The sequence below is a fragment of the Eulemur rufifrons genome, chromosome 2 (assembly GCF_041146395.1).
Source record: "Eulemur rufifrons isolate Redbay chromosome 2, OSU_ERuf_1, whole genome shotgun sequence".
NCBI lineage: Eukaryota > Metazoa > Chordata > Mammalia > Primates > Lemuridae > Eulemur > Eulemur rufifrons.
The window spans coordinates 9,489,393-9,500,924 of NC_090984.1; the positions used below are offsets into that span (position 1 = coordinate 9,489,393).

At 53.1% G+C, this 11,532-nt stretch overlaps 1 protein-coding gene across 1 annotated transcript; it reads left to right on the plus strand.

Annotated features, from left to right (window-relative positions):
• Nucleotides 1–1,638: 1,638 nt before the first annotated feature.
• On the plus strand, nucleotides 1,639–9,386 carry FARSA (phenylalanyl-tRNA synthetase subunit alpha). Its single transcript, XM_069495104.1, has 13 exons — nucleotides 1,639–1,798; nucleotides 4,304–4,441; nucleotides 4,516–4,614; nucleotides 4,689–4,807; nucleotides 5,551–5,643; nucleotides 5,741–5,869; nucleotides 5,945–6,060; nucleotides 7,447–7,531; nucleotides 7,628–7,727; nucleotides 7,826–7,994; nucleotides 8,099–8,176; nucleotides 8,319–8,433; nucleotides 8,963–9,386. Exons 1-13 carry the CDS (start codon nucleotides 1,652–1,654, stop codon nucleotides 9,099–9,101), a joined length of 1,527 nt encoding a protein of 508 aa, XP_069351205.1. The 5' UTR covers nucleotides 1,639–1,651; the 3' UTR covers nucleotides 9,102–9,386.
• The last annotated feature ends 2,146 nt before the right edge of the window (nucleotides 9,387–11,532 follow it).

Below are 11,532 nucleotides of genomic sequence, written 5' to 3' on the forward strand. Positions count from 1 at the left end.
CCATGCATAATTTAGTATCAGCAAGTGCTGCGTGTATGGTGGGGCACTGTATCACTTAATTCTCACAATAACCTGGGGTCATATCTCCAGCTGGGCAAGAAAGTGAGGCACAGAAAGATTCCACGATTTGGCTGATGAGATAAACAGCAGATCTGGGGTTAGAATCTACCTGTGATGTCTAATAAAGTTGCCACTGGCCACATGTGACTGTTGACCATTTGAAATGTGGCTGGTCTGAACTGAGATGTGCTGTAAGTGTAAAATACACATCACATTCTGAAGGCTTTATATGAAAAAAAGCATAAAATATTTCACTAGTAATCTTTATATTAAGGGTTGAAAAAATAATCTGGATGTACTAAAGTAGTTTTGCAGTTAATTTGACTTTTTTTTTTAACATTGCTATAGGACTTTTTTTTTTTTTTGAGGCAGGGTTCTAGTTCTGTTGTTCTGTTGCCTGGGCTAGAGTGCATCATAGTTCACTACAATCTCAGACTCCTGGGCTCAAGCAATCCTCCTGCCTCAGCCTCTTGAGTAGCTAGGACCATAGACAGGCACACAACACCACACCCTTCTTTTGTAAGTTACTTGCTGCTTTTGCCAAAAAAAAAAAAAAAGAGAGAGAGAGAAGAGAAAATTAAATAAAAAAGAAAAATGAAAAAAAAGACAACACCACACTTGGGTAATTTTTTACTTTTTTGTTGAGACAGGGTCTCACTATGTTGCTCAAGCCAGTCTTGAACTCCTGGCCTCAAGCGATCCTCCCACCTTGGCCTCCCAAAGTGCTAGAATTATAGGTGTGAGCCACTGTGCCCGGCCAGGAAATTTAAAATTACATTTGTGTCTCACATTACATTTCTATAAGACAGCACTAATCTAGACTATACATTATTGCCCTGACATACTGATTTTATCAGAGCATGGGAGTGGACCTGGAGGGTTATAATTTCTGACCCCATTTCTACCAAGTCCCTGTAGAACCTTGGGCAAATCATTATCACCCTCTGAGCCTCAGTTTCCTCGTCTGTGAAATGGGGGGTTATATCAGTGTCTACATCATAAAGTTTTGTTTTGGGGAGAAATGAAATAATATACCTGAAGTACTTAGCACTGGACTGGGCACACAGGAAGTTGTCCATACAGGTTAGCTGCCACCTTAACTATTAATATTACTAGATGAGTCCTTCTCCCCTCTATAAATGGGGAATGGTCCCTATCCAGCCTCCGTTTGAAAATTTCAAAGCAGTTTACATGCAAAATGACCATCTTCGGAGCCCACCAGCTACTGCCCTCTCCCAGGGCAAAAGACAATCTCAGACGGGCAGAGGGCTCCCAGGCTCAGAGAGGGTGAAGTCCAAGGTCACACAGCTCGCTGGAGGGGAGGTTAGTTGAAATTCAAAACAGAACTGTGCTTCTGACCTTGAGGTCACCTATTTTACCTCTTTGGTCAACCAGACTCCAGTGGACGAGCCAGCGTGGAGGTGGGGCCCGAGTTCCTTGCACGCCTTGCGGCTCTTTAGCCACACCCAAGATGGGGAAGCACTAAGTCTACACTGCGTTGGGCACACTCAAGATGGCGGACCAAACTCGGGGTTCCGGTTCCGGTTGCTCAGGCTTCGGCCGGGACACGCCGCGCGCTCTGGGAGTAGCCATGGCTGATGGTCCGGTGGCGGAGCTACTGCTGCGGCGGCTGGAGGCGGCCGATGGCGGCCTGGACAGCGCGGAGCTGGCGGCCGAGCTGGGCGTGGAGCACCAAGCGGTGGTGGGCGCCGTGAAGAGCCTGCAGGCGCTGGGCGAGGTGAGCCAGGCCGCTGATGCTGGGCGCCTCGCTTTTGCACCTGCAGTCCCCTTGGCGCAAGGGCCCTACTTCCAGGCCAGACTCGCTCAGGTTTGGTTGGGGGTGTTATACATGTGTCCGCGCCAGGATACGCAGGAGGAAAGTCTGGAACGAGTGAAGGCCCGGACGCACGGATGTTCCTCATGCAGTAAACATCCATTGAGGAATGAATGATCAGCCTGGGGGTGGCGGTGTACGATGGTGGATAAGGAAGACACGGTTGCTGCCTCCATGTAGGTGGTGATCTAATTAGGGAGGTGCTCAAATGACCAGAGTAATAGTAGGATAAGCACAGGAAACCCAGCGGTGACAGCTGACCCAGCCTTGGGGGTCAGCGAGAACGGCCTGGTGGAAGTGACAGCTGAGTCAGGTCTCTGCACTGTGGAGGAAAGCCGGAGGAAAGCCATGGCACTTGAGGGATCAAGGGCTGGAGGTTTGGGGGATGACAGGTGGTGACAGAGACCAGCACAGCCAGAATTGCAAGGCCTTGTAGGTCTTTACGTGACAGGGGTACTGGGGAGCCATAGCAGACGTTGGAGCTGGTGGGATGTGCCAGCTACATCACCTTGGGAAGAATAGGCAGAAGCAAGACTGGAATTGGATTGGATGAGAGCAGAGGCTGGTACATACCCAAGCTAGAGGGCATGATGTCTGGCAGTGGGTAGGCAGCTGCAATGGGGAGTGGGCATTGCCTGAGATTCAGGACCAGGCTGAGGGGAGCAGGGATGAAGCCCAGCCTTCCAATTTGGGCAAATGGAGGGTGATGGAGTCACAGGAGGAGGATGCTGAGGGGCCAGTGGGCCACCCAGGAGGAGGTTAGATCCATGAGGCCAGGATCTGGGCTGTTTATTCATCAAACTCTTATTGTGTGCCCCACTGTGGTCTCAGCTTGTCCAATCCTTACCATAATCCTAGGCTGATGGCACTGTTATTCCCGTTTTGCAGATGTGACAACTGATGGTCAACATTGGTCGGTAACTTGATCAGTATCACTAGAAGGGGCTGGGAAATCCAGATTTGAAATTTGGCACTCAGGCTGCAGAGCCCAAGGTCCTTAGTGCAGAGGAGAGGTTGCAGCTATGGTGTGTGGGGTGACAATGCCTTGATCGATATGAAATTGCCATTTGTGTAGATCACAGAGGGTTAAATCGTGCCAATTTAATGTGGTTCAACCTACTGGCAATAATAGCAATGATAATATATTAGTGGTTAGAATTCATGCAGCACTTGTCACATATTAAGAACTCTGGGCTGGCCACGGTGGTTCACGCCTGTAATCCTAGCACTCTGGGAGGCCGAGGCAGGAGGATCACTGGAGGTCAGGAGTTCGAGACCAGCCTGAGAAAGAGCGAGACCCCATCTCTACTGAAAAATAAAAAGAAATTATCTGGACAGCTAAAAATATATAGAAAAAATTAGCCGGGCATGGTGGCGCATGCCTGTCGTCCCAGCTACTTGGGAGGATGAGGCAGAAGCATTGCTTGAGCCCAGGAGTTTGAGGTTGCTGTGAGCTAGGCTGACGCCACGGCACTCTAGCCCAGGCAACAGAGTGAGACTCTGTCTCAAAAAAAAAAAAAAAAAAAAGAACTCTGCTTTCTGCGCAAACAAGAGTAAGACCCCATCTCTACAAAAAAATAGAAAAATTACCTGGGTGTGGTGGTGCACACCTATAATCCTAGCTCCTTGGGAGGCTGAGGCAGGAGGATCACTTGAGCCCTGCAGTGTGAGTTTGTAGTGAGAGCTATGATGATACCACTGCACTGTAGCCTGGGCAACAGAGCAAGACCCTGTCTCAGGGGCCAGGGGTAAGAACTCTATATTTTTTTCTGCGTATTATATTAATTCATTTACATTGAAATCGTCTGAGGTAGAGCCCAGCACACACTTGTCTTATGGATGAGAAAAGTCGCTCAGAGAGGTTAAGCAACTTCCCTGAGGTCACACAGTGAGTGAGAAGCAGAGCTGAGATCAGAACAAAGGGGGAGCTAGGACCTGTGGGTCCCACCTAGCCTTGTTCCTGTCTGCGTGACCATGGACCTGTCCTCATCCGGGATCCTCCGGCTTCTGTTTGTAATGTGGGCCTCCAGGGCCCTTCTCTGACACTGCCAGGACTGGGATGCAAACATGAACACAAACATGGAGACGAATCTGTTTACCTTAGACCTTAAAGTCTGTCACAGGTTCAAAAGGGATAGTAAGAGTTTGTCCGCTGCCAGGTAGCATCAGTAATACTTTACCTCGCCCCGGGAGGTGTGGTGGACCTTTATTAAAGTACCTGTGTTACATAAGGGAAATAGGTTCAGCGAGAAGAACTCCTTCTCTTAACATCACTTGACTGCAGAACGGTACATGTGGGGTGTGAAGTCAGGTTCAGAGGCTGTGACTTGAACCTCAGCCCCAGTGCTATGGTGAGGGGTGCCTGGCTCTGAACCGCCCCCCCTACCTGGGCCCCCCGTTTCCCTGCAGGTCATCGAAGCTGAACTTCGCTCCACCAAGCGCTGGGAGCTTACTGCCGAGGGCGAGGAGATCGCCCGGGAGGGTAGCCACGAGGCCCGTGTGTTTCGCAGTGTCCCTCCCGAGGGCCTGGCCCAGAGCGAGCTCATGGTAGGGACTTGAGGGGCAGGGGATACGGTGGAGGTGGCTCTCGTGCCCCACTCACAGCATCCTGTCTCCTGCAGCGACTGCCCAGTGGCAAAGTGGGCTTCAGCAAGGCCATGTCCAACAAGTGGATCCGTGTGGACAAGAGCGCGGCCGACGGGCCCCGGGTGTTCCGCGTGGTGAGTCCCTGCAGGCAGGTGGGCGTGTAGATGGGCAGGTGGACCCCTGGCCCTCACACCTGCTGTCGCTGCAGGTGGACAGCATGGAGGACGAGGTGCAGCGGCGGCTCCAGTTGGTCCGGGGGGCACAGGCCGAGAAGCTGGGCGAGAAGGAGAAGAGCGAGCTGAGGAAGAGGAAGCTGCTGACTGAAGTGTGCGTGGGCGCGCCCTGGGCTTACCAGCATGGCTCCGTGGGGGGTCGGGGGGCAGAGCCGCCCTGCCCACACTTGGCCACAAGTGCCATCAGCTTCATCTCAGCCCCCTTTACACCCTGGTTGTCGAGCCCAGGCTCATGCCACCTCACGGCCTTTGCCCATGCGGCACCTTCTGCCGAGAACTGAAGTCAACCCAGTGCCCACTGGCCAGACTCATGGGACCTGGCTGGGCTGGCAGCTCTGTTCTCACGGTGCAGACGTCCCCTGTGAGCAGACACAGTGGCAGAGAGAACACAGACTAGAGCTGGGCAGCCTGATTGAAGTCTGGCCTCTGCCATGTACTATCTGGGTGACTTTGGCCAAGTCACCTGGCCATTCTTGGCCTTGGTTTCCTTATCTATAAAGCAGCCCCTTCTCACGGGACTGTGGGGGGACTTTCGTGGAACAGTATAAAACTGCTAGACTTTGCCTAAATTGTCGCTCCCAGCTGTGTGCTTAGTACCTTCGAAAGGACCCTGGCACACATTCTTTTCTCTGTAAGTGTTTGTTGAGTGAATAAGTGAGTGAACACAGGGAGATAAGCGGCGGCCACATTGGAGGATTTCAGGTGACGATAATGTCAGGAAGAAAATAAAAGCAGAGTGGCTTAGTGGGTAGCACTGGGATCCACATCAGATGGGAGATCAGGGAAAGCCTCTTGGAGGAGGTGACAGCAGCATCCCCTTCCCTCCTCTGGCTGCAGGACCCTGAAGACCTACTGGGTGAGCAAAGGCAGCGCCTTCAGCACCAGCATCTCCAAGCAGGAGACGGAGCTTAGCCCAGAGATGATCTCCAGGTGTGGGGTGGCTCCGGGTGAGGGGTAGGTGCAGGCCATGGCAGGGGGCTGGGACAGGTAGCCCTCACCAGCCTGGGCATCCCACATCCCCCCACAGTGGCTCCTGGCGGGACCGGCCCTTCAAGTCCTATAACTTCGCGGCCCGCGGCGTCCTCCCTGACAGTGGCCACCTGCACCCCCTGCTCAAGGTCCGCTCCCAGTTCCGCCAGATCTTCCTGGAGATGGGGTGAGCACCGGGCTGGGGGCGGGCTGGCTCAGCCGCCGGGCACAGGCAGTGCAGTCAGGCCACATCTCCCACCAGGTTCACCGAGATGCCCACCGACAACTTCATCGAGAGCTCCTTCTGGAACTTTGATGCCCTCTTCCAGCCCCAGCAGCACCCAGCGCGTGACCAGCACGACACCTTCTTCCTTCGAGGTGGGTCAGCCCCATCTTTTCAAGCCAGAGCATGGCTCTGTTGCCCGGGCTCGAGTGCCGTGGCGTCATCATAGCTCACTGCAACCTCAAACCCCTGGGCTCAAACGAATCTCCTGCCTCAGCCTCCTGAGTAGCTGGGACTACCATGCCACCATGCCCAGCTACTTTTTGTATTTTTAGTAGAGACGGGGTCTCGCCCTTGCTCAGTCTGGTCTAGAACTCCTGACCTCAAGCGATCCTCCCACCTTGACCTCCCAAAGAACTGGGCTTATAGGTGTGAGCCACCGCCGCCGGACTCTCATTTGTTTCTTTCATCATCTTCGTACCGTCTAAAATGGAATGACTTCCCGCAGGGGTAGTTATCTCTCACCAGGAGGGCGGGCAAGGTCCCTGGGTACCTGTTACCTGACTGGGAGCAGCAATGCCATGTTATTGTCATTGTCATTGCCTCCCCAAACTTACTAAGCACTCTTTACATGCTAGTCACTGTTCAAATCTTCCTACCAACTACAGGAAGTACAACTGTCATCCCCCTTTTACAAATGAGGACACTGAGGCCCATAGAGGGAACATCACTTGCCTGGAGTCACACAGCTCATAAATGCTGGAGCCAGGATTCCATCTCAGGCTTTTCAAGAACACCAAAATTGTGTCCCTGGAAGGGGATCTGAAAAATTTGCACATCCATGCAACGAATGTTCTCTGAGGCCCTCTTGTGTGCCACAGTCTCTGTTAACACATGGGTCACAGGTGTGAATTAGACAGAAATCCCTGCCCCCGGGAGACCTGCAAGCTACTGAGGGAGATGTGGGTTAAATCCTAAGCAGACTACGTAACGGGACAGGTGACGGTGAACGCAGCAGGGGAAACTGGCGTGTGTGTGTGTGTGGACATGTGTGTGCACACGTGTGCACACATGGCAGAGAGTGAAGGGGTGGCTGTCAATTTATTTTTTTATTTTTGTTGTTGTTATTCTTCTTCTATGGCTATATAAATTAAAATCTTTGCTCAAGTAAAAAGACCTAAGCAGGTGAGCCACAGTTGGGGAAGGAAAGTTCTAGGCAGAGGGATTGGCCAGTGCAAAGGCCCTGAGGCCAGAGTATGTCTGGTGAGTTCACAGATCAGCTGCAGGGAGTGATCAAGTAGAAGCAGAAGTAGAAGTAGAAGGAGACGAGGGCAGGGAGCCCCGGGGAAGACTTGGGCTTTTCCTCTGGGTGAGTGGGAGCCATGGACGGTTCTGGGCAGGGGAGGCACGTGACTGACTCAGGTGTCCCAGGCTGTGGTGGGGGCAGGGGCGGGAGCTGCACATGTCACCCTCTGTCTCCTGTGCCGTGGCTATTTGAGAAATGCTCATTGACTGACCAGAAGCCCCTCTGCCCTGCCTAGATCCAGCCGAGGCCCTGCAGCTCCCCATGGACTACGTCCAGCGGGTCAAGCGGACCCACTCTCAGGGTGGCTACGGCTCACAGGGGTGAGGCAGGACCTGGACTTTGAGGCCATGGAGGGGAAGGAGGTTGGGGTTCCGAGGGCCACGGCACGCATGGACTTCCTGCCTTTCCTCCCGAAGGTACAAGTACAACTGGAAGCTGGACGAGGCCCGGAAAAATCTGCTGCGCACGCATACCACGTCGGCCAGCGCGCGCGCCCTCTACCGCCTTGCCCAGAAGGTGCAGCTCGGCCTAGGCAGCCGCCGGGGTGGGAAAAGGGTGCTGTCTTGGGGACCTTCTGACCCGCGCCTGGGCCTGGCCCGGCTGTCACCCTCTAGAAGCCTTTCACGCCAGCCAAGTACTTCTCCATTGACCGTGTATTCCGGAATGAGACCCTCGATGCCACGCACCTGGCCGAGTTCCACCAGATCGAGGGCGTTGTGGCTGACCATGGCCTCACCCTGGGCCACCTGATGGGTGTGCTTCGGGAGTTCTTCACCAAGCTGGGTGAGCGGGCGGGCCGGGGTGGGCAGTGTTGGTGGTACAGTGGGTGGGTGCCTTGGTCACCAACCTTATCGTGCCCACCTCCTGCCTGCCACCATCCCCTCCAGGTATCACTCAACTGCGCTTTAAGCCAGCCTACAACCCATACACGGAGCCTAGCATGGAGGTGTTCAGCTACCACCAAGGTCAGGGTGGGGCCTGGTGCTGGGGTTGGGGGAGGTCTCAGGCTGCCCACAGCTGGGCCCCGGTCCCCCAACTCCCAAGCTCACCACTGGGCCAGAACCACCCACACACACTGTCCTCGTCCTCCCCCTCCTGCTCCCACAGGCCTGAAGAAGTGGGTGGAGGTCGGGAACTCTGGGATCTTCCGCCCTGAGATGCTTCTGCCCATGGGGCTTCCTGAGAATGTGTCGGTCATTGCCTGGGGCCTCTCGCTGGAGCGGTAAGTGTCTGGCTGCCTCAATGAGGTGTAGCTTTGGCACCATCCATCCACTGGGGACCCAGGGGAGTGCAAAGGATGATGACCAGCAAGATAAATAAGTGCATTCAACAAATAAAGTCTAGAGCACGTCCGAGGGCAGTAAGTAAGGAGACCAGGTGAATAGGGAAGGCCTCACGGGGGAGGTGGCAGCTGAGAAAAGACTGGAGGTAGATGATGGGTGAGCATGAGAATATTTTGGGAAGGGTGTTCTAGGCAGCGGCCACAGCCAATACAAAGGCCCTGGGGTAGGAATGAGGCTTGTGTGTTTGGAGAATAGTGAGGAGGCCAGTGTGGCTGGAGGGAGTGATCGAGGTGGGCAGAATAAGAGGATGTAAGGGGAGGGAGGTGACAGGGCAGATGGTGCAGGGCCTTGTGAGTCATAGGGAAAGCTTTGGCTTTTTCCCTGAGGAAGGTGGGAGCCATGGAAAGCTTCTGAGCAGGGGTGAGCATGACGTGACCAAATGTTGAACTCTCTTCCCTCTCCCCAAAGCCCAACAATGATCAAATATGGCATCAACAACATCCGGGAGCTGGTGGGCCACAAGGTGAACCTGCAGATGGTGTATGACAGTCCCCTGTGCCGCCTGGATGCTGAGCAGAGGCCCGCTCAGACACAGGTGGCTGCGTGACATGGGCTGCCCCAGGATAACCTCGCCTCCACCCTCCCCAAGTCCCTGCTGCTGAGCTCCTCTGCATCCCTGGCCAGTGACCCCTTCGTATTTATGAGGCCTCCGTGAGGCCAGCCCCCACGTCCCCTCCGTGTCTGCTCTTGCCCACCATCCCAGGACTAGGCTCCCAGGGCCAGAATAGTGGTGGCAGGTTCCTTCTGTCTTGTGGGCTGCCCACTGATGAGTATGAGTCACAAGGAGCCCTGTGGGTCAGCTGCTGTCTAATAAAGTGGGCAGTTGCCCTCATCTGGTGCCTTTTGTTAGGGGTGAGGGGGGTCCCGTCAGGTCCCCCCAGCTCAGCGTGCTGCCTGATGGGGAAAAAACTGGGTGCTGGAGCCCTGGGTATGAGGGGTGGTGAGTTTGGGGTCTTGGATACTCAGAGATGGTGGCCAACCTCAACCAGACCACCTAGGGACAACTAACTCCATCAAGCATTTACTGATCACCTTCTAGTGCCAGACTCTCTTTAGGCAAATGAAACAGAAACCCCCCTCCCCTTGTAGAGGGGACATTTGGGAGCTGGAAGCCAAGGTGGTTGTTGGAGCCTCAGGAGCCAGGATTCCCCGTAAGTGGTGGGAGCAAATGTGTGTGGGGGGAAGCTGCTCTTTTTTTTTTTTTTTTTTGTCTTGGAGACAGGGTCTTGCTCTGTTGCCCAGGCAGGAATGCAGTGGTGTCATCACAGCTCACTGCAGCCTCAAACTCCTGGGCTCAAGCGATCCCCCTGCCTCAGCCTCCCGAGTAGCTGGGACTACAGGTGTGCACCACCGCGCCCGGCCTCATGTTGAATTAGTCTGTTCTGGCTGCTGTAACAAAGTCCTACTTAACTGGGTAATTTATAAACAACAAATTTATTGGTCACAGATCTGGAAGTCCAGATCAAGGTGCCAGCAGAGTAGGTGTCTGGTGAGGCCTCATTCCTCATAGATGGCACCTTCTGCGTGTCCTCACATGGCAGAAGGGCAAAGGGGCAAACACGCTTCCCTCAGGCCTCTTAGAAGGGCACCCATCCCATTCATGAGGGCTCTTCCCATGTGACCTAATCCCAAAGGCCCCACCTCTTAATACCATCAAATTGAAGATTAGGTTTTAACAGGGATTTTGAAGGGGGGCACAAACATTCAGACCATAACATGTTTTTGTGGAAACACCTCAAAGCAAATCCCAGCCGTCATATCACACTCCACATCTTGGGCAGCCCATTTTTGGAAACATGGACAGTTTCATAGGTAACCGCAAGGCTGCTATGATGCCCAGCTAAGCTGGCAGTTAGCTGAGGCCCTGAACTCTGCTGGTCCTGCCCTCAGTCATTTCAATTCAATAATTCAATGGCACAGAAAAATATCCATTCAACATATGTGCGCCTCCTGAGTACCAGCACTGTTTATGATCTGAAGACTCAGCTGTGGGCAAAACAGACTCTGATCCCTGCCCTCAGGGAGCTGAAATTCTGGGGGTCCAAAGGAGATAGGTGGTAAACAGATAAGTACATAAATGGGGGTGAGTGGGTAAAGGCCAGGCAGGAGAATCAGCATATGAGGCATGTGCCCAGGAATCCACCCCTAATCTCATCAAATCTGAACAGGGGAAAGGGGAAGTTCGCCCTGTGATGGCTCACTTTAAATCACTGACAAAAGGCAGATTAATAGAAGAAAAGGCACAAATGTTTATATATGATTGTAGTTTTAGATGACACTGGAGCCTTCAGAATGAAGACCCAAAGATACAGCAGAAACTCCACTTTTATACTTAGGTTCAACAAAATATGGACAGCCATGTAGAAGTATGATCCGATGAAAAATGTCTGATCTAATGTTAACGGATTGAGTTGGCAAACCCTGAAAGACCTGTCTAGATTCTTGGCCTCTGTGCAGTATTCTTTCCAGGAATGCGGCAGGACCCTCTCTGGAATGGGGGTGCTTTATGACCTACCATCAGACAAGGTAGGTCAGTTGATTTTTTTTTTTTTCTTTTTTTCTTTCTTTTTTTTTTTTTTGAGACAGAAACTTGCTCTGTCACCTGGACTAGGGTGCCGTGGCATCATCCTAGCTCACAGCAACCTCAAACTCCTGGACTCAAGCAATCCTCCTGCCTCAGCCTCCTGAGTAGCTGGGACTACAGGCGTGCACTACCACGCCTGGCTAATTTTTCTATTTTTAGTAGAGACGGGGTCTCGCTCTTGCTCAGGCTGGTCTCAAACTCCTGAGCTCAAGCGATCCTCCTGCCTTGGCCTCCTAGAGTGCCAGCATTACAGCCATGAGCCATCACACCCAGCCTAGATGATTTCTCTATGGCCAGTTTTTACACAGAAAGGTGGGTGGGGGGGAGCGTGGGGAGTTAGAATACATTTTTAGTTTTTTTGCCTGACTTTGGGGAAAAGGGATTCTGGTTTCTA